Source organism: Cebus imitator, unplaced genomic scaffold (genome assembly GCF_001604975.1).
Source record: "Cebus imitator isolate Cc_AM_T3 unplaced genomic scaffold, Cebus_imitator-1.0 Scaffold30, whole genome shotgun sequence".
In the NCBI taxonomy this organism is placed as follows: domain Eukaryota; kingdom Metazoa; phylum Chordata; class Mammalia; order Primates; family Cebidae; genus Cebus; species Cebus imitator.
In genome coordinates this window covers 2,981,898-2,999,534 of record NW_016107345.1, presented here as the reverse complement: position 1 = coordinate 2,999,534, position 17,637 = coordinate 2,981,898, and the positions used below count along the sequence as shown (strand labels likewise).

The window sequence follows — 17,637 nt, the reverse complement described above, 5'->3', positions numbered from 1 at the left end:
TAGAGACGGGGTTTCACCATGTTGACCAGGATGGTCTCGATCTCTTGACCTCATGATCCACCCGCCTCGGCCTCCCACAGTGCTGGGATTACAGGCTTGAGCCACCGCGCCCGGCCCGACAGTGCCTTTTCAAACTACATTCTGGCTGGGTGCAGTGGCTCATGCCTGTATCTCAGCACTTTGGGAGGCCAAGGTGAGCGGATCATCTGAGGTCAGGAGTTCAAGACCAGCCTGGCCAACATGGTGAAACCCGTCTCTACTAAAAATACAAAAATTAGCCAGCTGTGGTGGCGGGCGCCTGTAATCCCAGCTATTTGGGGGGCTGAGGTGGGAGAATTGCTTGAACCTGGGAGGAAGAGGTTGCACTGTGCTGAGATCGTGCCACTGCACTCCAGTCTGGATGACAGAGTGAGACTGTCTCAAAAACCAAAAACAAAACAAAAAAAAACCCTACATTCTGATGCGGATTCTGAGGTGTCTCTTTAGGGATCATTTACCCCATTGTGCATTGGGAGCCATTAAAATAATGGTTGCTCCTTTAATCTGCAGGCAGTGTGGTCTTTTTGGTTCTGGATGGAGTTGAGAAAAATGTTTGGAAAACAATGTTATCTGCTCCAGACAACAGAATCCTTTCTTGATGAGTAAAACTTATGTATCTAAGACTGAACTCCATCTCAAAAAGCAGATCAATAAAAAGCACAAAGGCTTTGCTTGATAGTATGAAAAAGGATTTGGAATATAAGGCAGAAAACTGATTATCTTAACAGTACTTTAATTAAACAAGTCATACCTTCTCTGCTGTCAATATAAAATAAAGGCATAAGCTCAAAATATGATGGCAAATGGTGTCCCCAAACTATGAAGTCAAATGGCAAAATGATAAGCCAAGGAATGAACTTTTTAGCCACAAAAGAGCTAACTTCAGGTGAAGATATGTATGAGGAATTAAGACCAAAGTTCTCCGAATATGGTCCGTACCCAAGACGGGTTATTCTCCGAAATGTTTTCAGAGGAGTTCAGTACTTGCCACTGGAGTAGAAAAATGTGTATCAGGAGTGCCAAAGTATGTTTTGTATCTTACTGTTGTGTAATATAAAGGGCCTCTGCTTGGCCCTGGGTGTCTCTCAATTTGGAATCATACAATTTGAAAAGGAAATATGGTCCCCTCTCCCTTAAATGCCTAGGGGCTAGTATGAGAGGAATTCTAATGTTTCAGTAAACATAGAGATTCAAACCCTATCCTTTCCTCTTTATTAACCTTAAATTCCTCTGGAGCTCAGGCTGTGTTTTATAGAAGGATTTTTTAGGGATGCTATTATAAAAGGGTTCAGGCATGAATCAGGGAGGATCCTGGCTTCTCTTGTTGAGGGCACAAATTATGCCCACTAACCTGGTCTCTGTTGCTGTCACTTTATATTCTCCAGGTATCTCACCAAAATGGCACAACACAGTCAAATTCTAATACCTTGAATGAAGGATGACACACTGAAGGTCAATCTATAGGGTAGGTTAATCTTCAGGGGTCAGTGCAGGGCCTGAGGAACGAGAGGCTCTGAAAGAATTCTTTCTACCCTTCTTGAAAAAAGTCAAACATAGTCTGGAAAACTCAGGTTAAAACTTTATCTAGACACAAGTGGAATATATTCCTCCACCACAGATGTACATGGCTCCAGGGAATAACAGGAGCCTGCAAGGTGCTTTGAATACCGTGGGTCCTAAAAACAAGTCTGTTGAATGAATGAACATATAAGAACACAGCCCATCAAAAATCAGCCTAGTTTAAGTGCAAGAAAAGAATACTGAACACTTTTCAGATTGCATCATTGTAAGGGAGCCTTCTCATTTCCACTGCTCCCTTACTCATAGGCAAGGTATAATAATTTTAAACAAGAAGAAAATACTAAATCAGTAAGAAAATACAGTCTCACAAAGAACAGACAGGCTTCTTGTAATTTATTTCAGTTATTTCCAAGCGACAGTTACAAAAGTTAATTTTTATAATACTCTTGATAAGAAAATAAAATTTAAATAAAAATACATTCTCAACAATACAACATGGTTACACAAATTCACTACATTAAGCTTTGATAACTTACATTTTCAAATTGGACACTGTAAAAACCGATATTTGCTAGCAACATATTAATTTCCAAATTAATAAAAATGGAAGCAGATAATATCAACCAAGATTGGTAATTTAACTCTAGAATGAGTCTTGTATTTTTCACATACTGTAAGGACACCTAAAAGGCTATGCAGAATTCTGTCTTTACAGGATGTACCGTTAGAGCAAATTAAAGGTGCTTTCACTAATAAAAAGATCTGTTTTTCAAAACCTGGCATGAATGAAATCAGGCTTCAGAAACAGAAATAAAAGCCATATCATTTGTCACCTTTTTTTGTTTAATAAAAAAAGGATAGTTTTGACACTTAACCATTACCCGTGATATTAAAAACAAGTTTCTTTGGCAAATAAAATAGTTCAGTTTGATAAATTATATTCCTGGGAGTAAAAGCCTTTGCTATTTATTGCCCACCATCTTATTAAATGAATATTAAAAACAAAGCTAAACAAAAATAAAACAACAAAACAAGCAACAGTTCACACCACAATTTCAACTGATGGAAATGGCTATACTAAGAACCAGAACCAGCATTTATGGCAAGTTTCCCCATATCATCCTTTTCTTTCCTTCCTGGAGTTTTTAGGTTTTTAGGATGAAGTGAGCTGCCTTCTAAGTTTTCAAATGTGGAAAAGGTAGAGAAAGCATATCAGGTATGAAAAATTAAAAAAATTTCTAAGTAATGGCAGAGGAATAAGGGCCCTGGAAGCAAATTTCTTGGTTATCTTAGGGTCCTACTGACATGGCCTCTTATTTCGAAAGACTTTCAAAGAAAATTAATTTAATTTCACATTACTTCTTTTTAGGCTGTGCCAAGTTAATTCCAGTTAAACTGGCTGTTTAAAAATGTCATGTGAAGAAAAGAACTAGATGACTGAACTCTCCCCCTTTCAAATCCAGAGTTACATATGCACACAGCCTTGGTCTCTCTGATCATGCCATGATCTTTAAAAACAATCACAATTGGGAATTTGATATTAGAAATGTTAGATGAATATTTCTTTTGCCGTAAAAAAAAGTAGCAGAGGACTAAAAAGCCACTAAAGAATAATGATTGGTACCTGGCGATGTTTACATGTTCTTCACAGGTAGACATTTCAGAGACTCTTAAAAGGAATTTTAATCTAAATGTAATTTAAGAATGAGAAATTTATTAAATGGCTAAATTCTTTCACATTTATAAATCAGTATAGTTTATGGAATCTACAAGCTTATAAAATTTAAAGGACTCTTTCAAACTTGTCTTTAAAAGGAGCCAGGAGTAATAATCTACCATAATGCAGACTTAAACATAACTCATTGATTTTTACAAGTCATTTAGAGAAACACATTGCTCAGTTATAATATTTTATGGAACAACTTTGATTGTATGCCAGTAGTCTTTAAAAATAATTACCTAATAACAATATAATTTAAAAATGATTACCCACCAATAAGATAATCGGCAAAGTGTATCTTGAAATATAGCTTATGCTCAGGGAAACTAAAAAAAGCACTACTAGTAGACTTACAATAATAAGTCACAGTTTTGAACAGAAACATGTAAATACTCCAAGGTTCAAAGTACCACATTTAGAAAATATTTTGAATAAAAAAAGACAAAAATAAAGAGTACCATGGTTTTTAATACTGATGAAGCAAAGTGTATCCCTCAACTTCAAGGTGGCAACTTGCTTCGACTGTTTATTTACAGTTAGGGTTTTTAGGACAAAAGGACATTTCTGGGGAAAAAGGTCTTCAAACAGTTGCTTGGCCAAATTCTATTTGGCTAGCAGGCAATAAGGAAACAGCAATGAAATATAAACAGTTTTCAGGAAAGCATTATTTCTAGACTTAAACACTGATCATTCAACTGATCATAAAGATTAGATACCACAGAGTATCTAAAGTATAATCTGGAGCAGTCCAGATTATTAAAGTGCGCCGAGTGACTGTTCTCGAGAAAGACCAGAACCTAACACTATGAGGAGGGCATCCTTATGGTGGCCCTTATTACAAGATGAAATAGCAGGTGAAGTCAAGTGATTTTCCCACCACTTTCGTTCCCTGTTTACTTTCTTTTTCAGAAGAGATGTCCTTAGAAGTCAGGTTAAACTTTCAAATCAAGAAAATGAGTACCTGGTATTTAAAACAATAAAAACAATTTTAGTGGTCTCATTACTTCATTTGCCATCATTGATCCCAAATGTAAACAAGATGCACACAATAGCACATATTCCCTGATTCCTCCCGTCTTGAGTTTTGTTTACATCTTTAAACAGGCAAAAGGATCTACCAGCTTTCAAGGATGCTCTGCCAGTTTTCTAAAGTTTCTATCACTGCCTTGATTGGAACCTGTAATGACTGATGGACCAAAGGAAAAACATTTCTTTTTTAAAGAAAAAGAAAAAAAAAAAAAAAAACCATGAACTAAATGAAAAGCTCTGAACTGTCATGAACTGAAATTTTCCAGTAAAACACAATGTTGGCAGTATAGAGCAGGCACTGATGGTAGTGAAAACAAGTCCACAGAACAGAGTGTTACAAGAAGAGACGGTTTCTTGCTACGGAGGAGTTCTCCCTTTGTTAAAAAGCTTTTCTAGGAAGATTCTTTTGATTAAAAATAAGTTTCAGAAACATGGATTGGGTCACACAGGTATGAAGGTAATCTTGGGCTTTAAATTCTCTAGTTATACATCACTACCAGGATTCCCAAACAATTAATTTCAATTATTAAATATTAAATATGATGTGGAGGCAGATGACATTGAAGCGAATTTTCATTCTTAAATAGTATGAACGAAATATATGATGACTTGAGAAGCTCCAAGAAAAACAATATTTTCCAGTTCTTCTGAACCAATCTGTTAAACTCTAAGATGCTTTCCCAACAATTGGATTTTCCCTAGAAAAGAAAAAAGTCACTTTTCAAAATTTAAGAAATATAAAAATTTAAAGGGTGACAAATATATAATTTATTATATAAATACAAATCCATTAAGTATTTAGTATTTTCCCTTGATAATCTCTCATGCCAAATCTTGTTTCATTAATTCAACGAGTACTTACTGACCATCTATTAAATCTTAGACACTAGTGTAGAAGTTAAGGATAAAGTAGTAAACAAAACAGATCAAGAAAATCCTTGCCATCATGGAACTTACACTCTGGTATAGGGTAAATAAAAGGAGTAAGATACTTAGTACAGTAGAGGTTGATATTTTTTAACAGAGAAAAATAAAGCGGGAAGTGGTATGGTATACGGGTATGAGTAGAATGTGTTCTCTTTCCAGGTCCACAAGGGGACGTAGTTTTAAGGGCAGAAACTTCCCAGCGCCATGCCCCCCTCCCATGCCTCTATATCCAGGAGATTTGACAATTTCTCTTCTAATTTTGGCAGGCGTGGGAAAGGGTCAAAAGTCAACCACTCCAGTGGAAGTTTAAAGAAACTCTTTTCATTGGCCATGGGGCTTGGAGAAGGTGGGAATTTCTCCCAGGTTATAAGTCCCTTTTCTTCCACGCCCCTTTGGATTCCATACTTGGGTCCCCTTCCACATACTCTTGGTGGAAGCTTTCTCTCTTCTTCTCCTTTTTCTCTTTCTCTACCTAAATAAACCACTTTTCTACAAAAACTTTTTGGGTCTGGTATTTACTTTACGAGCACACCCGCCATGGTCCCCTCTCCTGTTCTTGAGACAGCGAGAGACCAAGAGCCTGGAGCCTACCAGGGGGCGAGCGGAGTGCTCCCCTACACCCCAAAACCTGCCAGCAGTATTATTTAAGGTTGTCTGGGATCTCACATGGAAACTTCCCAGGGCTCCAAGGAAACCGGATTATCACTGTTGGAAGAGAGTCAATTACACCAACATAGAAAAGACAGGATTAGGATGCTTATAAAAACCTTTCTAATTGAGGCACCTATCTAAGAAGAAAATAAATATTTATACCTGTCAAATTGACTTCTATTATACATCAATAAAAAATATAATTATTAATACACATACTTTTCAAAGAATATTTAAGGTGGTGGGGCCAGGATTCAAAGTCCCCTCACTAGGTCAGCTGTGTGACCTTGGGGAAGACATTTAACTTCCCTAAGCCTCCATTTCTCTAGCTGTAAAATGAGGATAAAACCAAGTTGGGCTGATCTGAGGATCAATGAGTGTTCACTGTGGCAAACATTGTTATTTGCTGGCTTAAGAACCACTCACTCCCTGGCCACTTCTTTGCAAACAGATCCTGATTCTGCTCTAACATTGGGCAGCCTTGCGTTTCAGGGAAGTCTGAGGGTAACTCTAGATAAGGTTCCTTTCTCCAAGTAGGGAGAAAACAGCCTTTTCTGCCTCAGGATACTATCATACAAAAATGTGGGGCTCTGAACTACTGCAGCTCATCTGTGACCATGAGGGAACAGGCCTAAGGAAGACAGAAATCACCTTGTTGAGGTTGGCTGAGTGGCAGCTGTCTCTTGATGACAGTGCTGAGTTGCTGAATCAACCAACTGTAGAAGTTAACTACTTAATTTGCAAGAGTAAAATGTTTTATTGTTTAAGCCACTTCAACTGGGACTTTGAAACTTGCTGCTAAAAGCAATCTAAATAAGCTGTAAAGTACTAAGCACAGTGCCCCTCGGTAGAGTAAGCACCCAACAAATGGGAGTTGTTGCAGTTGTTATCCATTGTAGTATCCATCTACACCTGAGGTGGTAGGAAAAAGTCAACTATAAAATACTTCTAGCACTTTCATAGCTCATTTTTTTTTTTTTTTTGAGTACTTAGGTACTGTAGGAGAATCAGTAAAAACAAAAACAAAACAAAGAGCTACCTAAGTATTCAACAAATGAATTACAATTGAACGTAACAGTAAATGTGGTGACAGGCTGAAAGTGGTGGCTCATGTCTGTAACCCCAACGCTTTGGGAGGCTGAGGCAGGAGGATTGCTAGAGGTCAGGAATTTGAAACCAGCCTGGGCAACACAGCGAGACCCTGTCTCTACAAAAAATAAAACAAATAGCTGGGCATGGTGGTGCATACTTGTAGTCCTAGCTACTACAGACACTGAGGTAGGAGGATCCCTTGAGCCCAGGAGTTGGAGGTTACACTGAGTTATCATCACAGCACTGCACTCCAGCCCAGCCTGTGCAACAGGGTGAGACCCTGTCTCTACAAAAACTCACACACACACACACACACTCTCTCTCTCTCTGTCTCCATACACACACACACACACACACACACACACACACGAGCCAAAATTAAGGCCAGACACAGTGGCTCATGCCGGTAATCCCAGCACTTTGGGAGGCAGAGGTAGGCAGACTGCCTGAGTTCAGGAGTTTGCGACCATCCTCGGCAACACAGGAAAACCCCATCTCTACTAAAATACAAAATATTAGCTAGGCTTGGCGGCATGCATGCACCTGTAGTCCCAGCTACTCGGGAGGCTGAGGCAGAATTGCTTGAACCCGGGAGGTGGAGGTTGCAGTGAGCTGAGATCATGACACGGCACTCCAGCCTGGGCGACAGAGTGAGACTCCGTCTCAAAAAAAAAAAAAAAAGTTGATTAAGTGTAGCACCAACACAATAAAATAATGACAGCTACACTGGACACAAAGTTGTTGAGTGGCCAAGGAAACTTGCATCAGAGAAAGGCCCTGAGCTGGGTCTTGACAGATGTGGGTGAGCAAGAGGCGTGAGGACAGGGCAGGACAGGCAATCTCAAACTCTGCTTAAAAATATGTTTACAATAGCCTAAAAATTACTCACTTGCTCCCATATTTTGCACTACTGGATCTTTTCTTCCTATATTTTTCATGAGGTTCATCCAGCTTCTCAATTACACTTTTTATTTGCTGAATTGTCTTAAAGGTTGTTACAGAATCCTCGATTACAAAGTTAGAATAATCATCAGGCTCCTTCTGTGGTCCTTGATAGACTGCTATAGTTCCACAAGCCTCTACAAGGAGCAGGAAAATAAATCTCTGATCAGACAACCATAGTCTATAAATGCAATCTGTAGTACAAATAGGAATTTTTCAAGTGTCTTATGCTGAGGGGATTTCCCTTGGAATAGCAGAGATAACTAAAATATGTACATTTTATTTAGTAGGATCATCATATTCATACAAAAACAGTATTTTTACTTCATGAATGTCAATGAAAAATGCCCTTCTGTGGGTTTGTCAACTTTCAAATAAATAATATTTTGGTAAATCTATGAGTATTTTCAACTTTTCTATAATGCTAAAAGCAATGTTTAGGAATTGGTAAAGAAAGATTATAGTTATATAAAAATAGATTGTGTATTTACCTTCCATCTTCTGCAGCTTAAGTAAACTGAGGGTAAAAAGGGAATAAATTCTTTCTGTTTCTCTGTCTTCATCAATATCTATTTGGATGTCTGCAGGGACACCACTATGGTAAAAATAAAAAATAAAGATATTGGACGAATTTTACTTTGTTAACATGCCAAGGACTTCTGATGGCTTGAGACTAAAAACAGAAGCACAGACTTTTGCAGAAGGAAGTCTGGAAATTTAGTTTCATTTGACGGTTAAATAAAGTGGGGCCAAGGAGAGGTTTGGTTATTATGTGACTCTAATCATAACGAAGGAAATTTTAAAGTAAAATTATTTCCACAACCTATGCTTCATCACAAAAGCAATACATTATTACTTAGGTCTATAGGACTACAGTGGTTGTTCCATAAATAAGAAAGAAAACACTAAGGGTCCTTCTTCCTTGATATCTTGGATCAAGCTCATGTTATATTTAAACACTGCCTTAAATTTTTTTTTTTTTAACTTGTGCAACCACTATTAATTTTAGAACATCTTCTTCACTCCTAAAAGAATCTCTGCATCCATTAGCACTCCCCATTCCTCCCTCCCTCTTGTCCCTTGTAACCACTAATCTACTTTGTGTCTCTATGAATTTACCTATTCTGAACACTTTACATAAATGTTATCAGATAATATGTGGCCTTTATGTTTGAATTCTTTCACTTGGCATAATTTTTCAAGGTCCCATCCTTGTCTTGCGTGGATCAATACTTCATTCCTTTTCATGGACAAATATTAACATTGTATGGAATATCAAATTTTGAAACATTGCTTTTATAATCAGAAAGAAACTTACGCAGTACATGGCTTGCAGCCGAGAGTGTTTTCACTGGTCTCCTGACAGCAGAGCCAGTTTCCGTTTATATATGCAGAGGGATGATAAAAACTGAGCCTGTTTTGATTGCATCGGCTCACCCTGCAGAGTACGTCTATCCATTCATTAGCTTCTACACAATTATTCGCCTGGACATAGAGTGGTTTCTCCGTATGTATTACTTGGAACATCTTCATAGGCAATTAAGATAAAAAGTTAGTGACAAGAGTTCAAAAACCAACACACAGTACAAAACAGAAGAAAGTACCTAATAGCAATCTGGTTTGCTTGGCTAGATAGCTGCTGCTAAGATGTCTTGGAAATCATTATGTTTCAAGCAAGTTAGTCCCAAGCATAATCTGAGTCACATGGTACTAAGCAGTACAAAAGAATTTGTTTTAGAAGCCACACATATCCAAAGGAATGGACTATCATATAGATATGAATAAAGGGAGGGAATTGTCAGTAGAAGAAAAGGTATAAAGAAAAGGCAGTAGAAAAATATTTAGGAACAAAGAAATCATCCTGGTTAGCCTGAGTGTATGGAATGTACTGAGTGGGAACAGAAGACAAAGCTGTGCAGAGGGCTTGGGACTGTATTACTTAGACACTTGAGTATCACGTAGAGCAGTATAACAAGGAAGTCTTGAGAAAAGTAACTTAACAAACTAGGCAAGGGTATATGAGGCATCAACAATAAAGGACAATTTTAAGACAGAGTTTGAGCTATTTATGAACTATTAATCCAATAAACAACCTCTTGAAAATTTGAATACAAATACCTAATAGGTGACAGAATTACAGGTATTACCAAATACCCTGAAATACAAATATTTAAGTAATATATGCAGTTCAGAAAGCTTTAAATATTTATATAGCTTACATTTTTCTTGTTGAAAGAGCTCTCTTCCAGTTTTTCCACAGCAAGAATGTTTTTTACTGGAATTGTATAGATTGCATCTTTGCCTAAATAATTAAAAAAGTAGAAAAAAATTAAAGTAATTTCCATCAGAATTATAAAGATGAGAGGTTAATTCTGTAGGGTTTAAGCTCATCTTTTTGACGGCAGGAGTATAAATAACCCACAGAAGACTTACAAATGGTATTTATATATATATATATATATATATATATATTTGTTTCCTGGAACAGATGAATTTTGATTGTCTTCTGTAAGGTGACTACTGCTTTACTTTGCCATACAATATTGAAACATTTTCAAGGAAAAATGTGGGACTAAATTTGATCTCTGTGTAGAAAGTAAGAATGTTACAAAATTTTGTAATATTAATTATATGGGGACTGAAAAAATAACAAACTCAGCAAAAGAAGCCTACTCAAAACTTGCCAGACATGAACATTTCTTTCATGGAGTTTCTATGCAAGCAGTAACTATGACCGCCTATGTGAATTTTTATAATTTTCTGACCTAAATTTAATTAAGGGATCAACCCTCCAAACTGAAAAACTGTTCATTATTATCCCATATGGGTTGATCAGCCACCTGAAGCTACACAATTTAAGAGATGCAGAGAACAAAAGTAAAAATCTTATCTGGTAGAGTGAATCCTTAACCTAAGACTTTGGAAATTTCACATTAAGGAAATTTGAGTTTGCTAAAGGAGCTCCATAATAATATGGCAAAAGAATATGATGCATTTCAATTTACGATTTACCTGAGAATAAATTATATCTCATATAGTCATAGAAACTATAAGCAAACGTACTTCTGATTTCTGGTCATTTTATAATGTTGTTCTTAGAAAAATCAAAGCTTTGCTTTTATTTTACCCCCAACCTTTGCTTAAATGACATATAGTCTGAAGTGCTGGAGGTTAAGAAACTTTGCATTTTATATTATTTAACCAATTAATTGCACAGCTTTTTTTTAAAGAAAACTATTTGGTTAATAAAGGTGTGTTTTGTTTTGTCTTGAACAGAGATGTTAAGATAGAATATTTGAAAAGCCTGGTTTCTGGTATAAAATCTAAAATTTAGTAATTCAAGCAAATGTGATACATAATTTTTTTTAAAAGATAAAGTCACTTAATTCAACTATCATATATTGAAATGTCTACTGTACACCAGGCACTGTTCTAACCACTTATGATATAGCTGTAAATAGACCATATAAGGCTCCTAAAGGAGCATGCATTTAGGTCTGGAAAGACAAAAGACCATAAATATTAAATAGAGATGAATGTTACAATGAAAATAAACTGGGGTGATGTGATAGAAAGTGAGACGTTACTTTAAACTTGGTGGTTAGAAAAAAACTTTCTGAGGAAATGACATTTACAGTTAACAAATATAAATCATGAATGCATGAGATAATAAGGAAAGCCTATCAGCAATCTCCTAGAGTCAGATGAGATTATATTTATGAGGGTGGAAGGTTGAATGGTGGGGCAGGGAGGTAGTAACTGAAGGAAGTCTACGCCAGATGTATGATAAGACATCTGCAAAAATAGGAGTGGTTAAGGAAGACTTTCAAGCCAGAGCCAGTGAACATAGACAGCTGAAGGCTGGGGGGACACACATCAGGATGATTAATCGGTGAGTTGCATCTGGAACAGCTGGGTCAATCAGGCCTTCTCCATTCCCCGGTTTGTGCTAAGCAGCAGTCAACAGACGCATATATTCACAGGCTAAAGCAGCAAGGATGCATAATGGGCTGCCGAGCAATGCAAAGTCACAGGTAGCTGCTGACTCTCAGAAGGGAAGGAGAGAGTACCCACACCAGAAGACAAGCAACAGCAGTCCTGCCCCTCAGCAGCTTGTCCTGTCCCTCCCTCATAATGATCGGCAGTAAGCTATTCAACACTCAAGTAGGTAAACGGATTGCAAAACACACAGATGAGTAAAACACCAAAAAAAAAAAAAAAAAAAAAAAAAAAAAAAATCACCAAACAGTTAAGGAAAACCAGCACTCTGAAGGAGAGACATACATGCAACAAAGGAGGATAACGTCTGAGGAAATCAGGACTTTAAGAAATTGGGGGCAGAGACCTATGTCTTTTGTTTGTTTGTCTTTTTCTTGAGACGGAGTTTCGCTCTTGTTACCCAGGCTGGAGTGCAAGGGCACGATCTTGGCTCACCGCAACCTCCGCCTCCTGGGTTCAGGCAATTCTCCTGCCTCAACCTCCTGAGTAGCTGGGATTACAGGCACGCACCACCATGCCCAGCTAATGTTTTGTATTTTTAGTAGAGACGGGGTTTCAAGAGACCTATGTCTTTGGGTACTAATCTACAGGGGGCATGATAGTCACAGAATTTTTAAATTTTGCAAGGAGTTTCTAGCTTTAGATTTGTTGAATACACAAAGAATGCACATACCCTAAAATTGCTATATTTATTTATTTACGGGGAAATTATAACACAGCATATGTAGAGAAAGGGCATTGCTCCAAGGCACATATACTGTCATGATATCATTAGGTTTAATTTCACAGTTAACAGTGTTGACCGAGCTGCAATGTGAGTTAGTAAAAATGGAAGATTTTACTGAGGACTCTCCAAAAATACAGCAAAAAGAAACAAAAATAGAAGAGTTAAGTACCATGGTGGATGGATTTAGAAGTTTCAACATTTGATGAATAAAAGTATTCAGGAGAAAATTACAGATAAAAATGTCCCGGAGATAAAGTCAGAAATCTTCGAAAATGCAAAGTTATCCGCCAAGTACTAAGCAGGATAGAATAAAAAAGACAATTACCTAAATACTAGGCAGAAAAACATTAGAACTTGAAGGCTACAGAGTTCTAAGAGTTTCTAGATAGAAGAATCAAAAGATTGAGAATCAGAGTGATATCAAAATTCTCATGAGAGCAATGGAGGCTAGTAAACAATGGAGTATTCTAACTATAATTCAAGAATAAGGGTCAAATACATTTTTGTATATGCAAGTACCCAGAAAACTTATCAGCCATAAAGCCCGTCTGAAAGATTCCTTGAGGAAGTACTCCCACAAAATAATAATGAATCTAGGAAAAAGACAGATGTGTTATATAAAAGATAGTGCTGAGCCAAAGAAATCAAGAAAATTGATAGGCAAGGATGTAAAATCATTAAAGCATAATGTAAAAAGGTAAAAGAAACAAGATAAATAAGTATTAAAATTCCAGATGACTTCTTTAGGGAGATGCTAAGAAAAGAATGATTGAAAGCATGATAATGTTCTTTCCCAGCTTGAATGGAGACTTGGATCAACTGTAGACATTAATATAAACATTTAAGTTTAAATTTGTTAAGGATTTAAAAAGTGAAAATAGGATAGTCAAGTTTCCTCACTAAATAGAGACACACAGAAGATAGAGTGTAGGCACATACAGAAGCTCAACTACTCCAATAAAAAGGAAGGGAGAAATAAACCCAAGAAAAAGAAATGCCTAGTAAACAGAAAACACAAAACAAAGTAGTAATCATAATCACAATAAATATGAGTACATTAAATTTCCTATTAAATGACTGCAATCAGGTTTTAAAGTTGTCATTACCTCCTAATTAAACAGAAATATCCTATTAACTCACTGATTCCACTCCTATGTATATACCCATGAGAACTAAAGACATACATCCACACAAAAATATACATTGTAAATGAATGTTCACAATTGCGTTGTTCATAACAGTCAAAAACCAAAAGAAATCTAAATGTCCATCAACTGATGAATGAATAAACAAAATGTGGTATTATCTATAAAACAGAGTATGATTCAGTACGAAAAGAATAAAGTACTGATACATGCTACAACATGAATGAACCTCCAAAACATTATGCTGAGTGAAAGATGTTAGTCACAAAAGGCTACATACTGTATGATTCCATGTATATGAAATGTCTAGAATAGGCAAAATTATATAGACGGAAAGTATATTAGTGGTTTTCAGAGGCTGGGAGAAGGAAGGAATTGGGAATGACTGTTAATGGGTCTAGGGTTTCTTTATTGGGGTGGTGAAGATGCTTTGGAATTAGTGGTGATTGTGCAACACTATGAATATCCTGAAAACCAATAAATTGTATACCTTAAAAGGGTGAATTTTATGGTATGTGAATTATATCTAAATTTTATTTTTTTATTTCATTTTTATTTTTTGAGAAGGAGTTTAGGTCTTTTCACCCAGGCTGGAGTGCAATGGCACGATCTCAGCTCACTGCAACCTCTGCCTCCTGGGTTCAAGCAATTCTCCTGCCTCAGCCTGCTGAGTAGCAGGGATTACAGGTACCTGTACCATGCCTGGATAATTTTTGTATTTTTAGTAGAGACTGGGTTTCATCATGTTGGCCAGGCTGGTCTCAAACTCTTGACCTCAGGTGATCCGCCTGCCTCAGCCTCTCAAAGTGCTGGGATTACAGGCCTGAGCCACGGTGCCCGTTCTAAATTAAAAAAAAACACCATTACCATCACAATAAAAATGAATGTCCAGCTACATGCTGGCTCCACAGGACACAGCTAAAATAATGTATCATGACTGTATTTTTGATAATAGTGTTAAGAATGATGAGTGTATAAAACTTGGCAAATTATTAAAAACAACCACTTCACGGCACTGGAAGACAACGGTAGTGATAAGTTCCTTCATAAAAAACTGCATAGGATAAGAATTGTGGGTTTACGGTCTTTCCACTTGGGGGTGTTTCCATGATCCCCAACTTAGGCAGTGAAAATGCAAGAGTTTACTGGCTGGAGGTTACAGATTCTGGTTAAGGATGAAATCTGGAAGAAAGAGGGCTATGAAAGCTTGGTAATAAACTTGCCAGATTCAAGCCTGACTGCTAAAGTAGGCATATATGTGGAATATCCCAGAGTCTGACAAAAACTGAAAGCCTGGGGAGACATCAACTGGCTAGGTAGGGTTAGAGGGAAACATCTCAACAGAGAGATCGGTAGTTACATACTGTAAATGAGAGAGAGGCTGATGTTTTAGACTAGGCAAGCACTCAGAACAAATCAAAGCAGACACACTACAATGTATAATCTACAACGGTGGTCCTCAAATCCTGGACCACAGACTGGTACTGGTCAGTGGCCTGTTATGAACTGGGCCACCCAGCAGGAGGAGCAGTGGGTGAGCAAACAAGCATTATCACCTGAGTTCCACCCCCTGTCAGATCAGTGGTGGGAACAGATTCTCTCAAGAGTGTAAACCCTAATGTGAACTGCACATGCAAGGGATCTAGGTTGTGTACTCCTTATGAGAATCTAATGCCTGATGATGTGAGGTAAAAAGTTTTATCCCAAAACCACCCCCCAACCAGTCTATGGAAAAATTGTCTTCCATGAAACCGAACCCTAAAGGTTGGGACTACTAATCTTAAAAATGTCTAGTTTTTAATAAGAAAATAAGACACATAAAAAATAGCAAAGTATAACACATAAAAGAAACACAGGAAAGAAAGCAGCCAAATGAAACTGATTCTGAATGGGTCCAGATACTGAATTTGGCAGGCAAAGACTTCAAAGTAGTTACCCTAAGTATGTCGAAATAATGCAATAAAAATATAACAACTCAACATATATAGGCTCTCAAAAGAAAAATGGAAAGTACAAAGAGAACTAAATGGAAATTCTGGAGCTGAAAAGTACAGTAGATGAATAAAAAATTCGCATGGGCTAAAGAGCAGATTAGAGATGATAAAATACTGCAAACTTAAGTAAAAATGATCTAATTTGAAGACCAAAGAGAACAAAAGAAGAAAAATGAACTGCCTATGAGACAATTTATCAGCATAAATTGGAGAAGTCCTAGAAGAGGGGTGGAAAAATCTGAAGAAGTAAAAAAAAGTCCCAAATTTGGTGAAAAGCATTAGCTTATGGTTCAAACAACTCAACGAACTCCAACAAGCTCTTGAAAAATTTCAACCACCAAGTAATACATTTTATGCCCATCATATTAACAAAAGAAAAAGGAATGACAATGGGGAATGGAGAAAACACATCTTTCTTTTCAATGAAGTCAGTTCATTTATTTGAGAAAAATGCTCAGTGCTTTTAATGGTCTCTTCAAGAAATCCTAGTATATCATGGTTTCGAAGATGGCTGGGTTTAAGCTATCATTTTGCTATTTGTCTTCTATTTGTCTCATCTGATTTTTGCTTCTCTGATTTTCCTTTCCTCATATTTTATTTACTGTTTGGGAGGAGGAAAGGGGATGGATTAGTTATATTGCTTTTTCCTAAATTTTTGTCCTAGATATTGTAATATACAGCCTTAACTCATCACAGTCTACTTAAAATTATTCTTGCATCACTTCATATAACATATAAGATACTTGGAATAATTTACTCCACCCCCTTCCTTTGTGCTGTTACTGTAATATATTTCACATCCAGATGTTATAACTCCTAGAATTAAATATTATAAATTTTGCATCAAACAGTTGCTTTTTAAAGAAATGGAGAAAAGAAAAAAACAGACATTCTTATGTTTCCCACACATTTACTATTTCCAGTGCTCTTTATTCTTCTTGTAGATCTAAATTTCCATCTGGTATTATTTCCTTTCAGCCTGAAGAATTTCCTTTCGCATTTCCTATAGTGCACACTTGGTCACAATGGAGTTCTCAGCTTTCATTTATTCAAAAGATATTTTCATTTTTGAAGGTAATTTTCTCTAGAATGTTAGGTTGAGACCTTTGTTCCATCAGCATTTTAAAGACGTCTTTCCACTGTCCTTGGTTTTAGTTGCTTTTTATGAGGAGTTGGCTGTCAACTGTACTGTTGTTCCCCTGTAAGTATCTTCTCTTCTGTTTCTCTGCTTGCAAGAGTTTATCTCTGGTTTGACTACTGTATGTCTAAGTGCGGTTTCCTTTGCATTTATCATTCTTGCAGTTCACTGAGCTTCTCAGATCTATAATATACTATTTCATCAAATTTGGGAGATTTAAGGCCAATATTTCTTCAAATATATATATTTTTTGTCCAATTCTTTCTCTACTGTCCTTCCAGGACACCAACCATGCATATGTTAGACTACCTGATATTGTACTAAAGGTCACTGAGGTTTTGTTCATTTCCTTCCAGTCTTTTCTGTGTTCTAGATTGGTTCATTTTTACTGATCTATCTTCAAGTTCAGTGAACCAATCTGTTGTTAAGCCCATTAGATTTTTCATTTCAGGTACCGTGCTTTTCAATTCTACAATTTCCATTTGATTCCTTTCTAGAGTTTCTTTTTCTTTTTTGGCTGAGATTCCCTATTTCTTTATTCATGATGATTACTTTACCACTAAGTCCTTGAAATATTTGTAATAGAGGGACTAAAGTTCATGTCTGCTAATTCCAACATGTAGATAGATCATCTAGGGCCTACTTCTACTGATTGCTTTTTCTCCAGATTATGCATTACAACTCTGTATTTCTTCTTTTTTTTTTTTTTTTTT

General features: G+C 36.7%; 1 protein-coding gene and 1 long non-coding RNA gene across 5 annotated transcripts in view; both read right to left on the bottom strand.

Moving 5' to 3' along the window:
• Positions 1-1,938: 1,938 nt before the first annotated feature.
• The window catches only part of RASA2 (RAS p21 protein activator 2), a 120,321-nt gene continuing 104,622 nt past the window's right edge, over positions 1,939-17,637 (bottom strand). For 2 of the 4 annotated variants that reach the window (XM_037736831.1, XM_037736832.1), the window contains exons 21-25: positions 10,141-10,223; positions 9,240-9,448; positions 8,413-8,516; positions 7,869-8,058; positions 1,939-5,007 (exon numbers count right to left, since the gene is read on the bottom strand). In XM_037736831.1, coding sequence (XP_037592759.1) covers positions 4,977-5,007; positions 7,869-8,058; positions 8,413-8,516; positions 9,240-9,448; positions 10,141-10,223 — 617 coding nt within the window. In that variant the 3' untranslated portion in view covers positions 1,939-4,976. The remainder of the gene's footprint in view (positions 5,008-7,868; positions 8,059-8,412; positions 8,517-9,239; positions 9,449-10,140; positions 10,224-17,637) is intronic. The other 2 variants (XM_017523740.2, XM_017523741.2) reach the window with 1 other exon arrangement.
• On the bottom strand, positions 11,189-14,404 carry LOC119470402. The gene is made up of 2 exons (XR_005199295.1): positions 12,485-14,404; positions 11,189-12,266 (listed from the first exon to the last, which is right to left on the bottom strand). It is a non-coding gene; the product is annotated as an uncharacterized LOC119470402 (long non-coding RNA).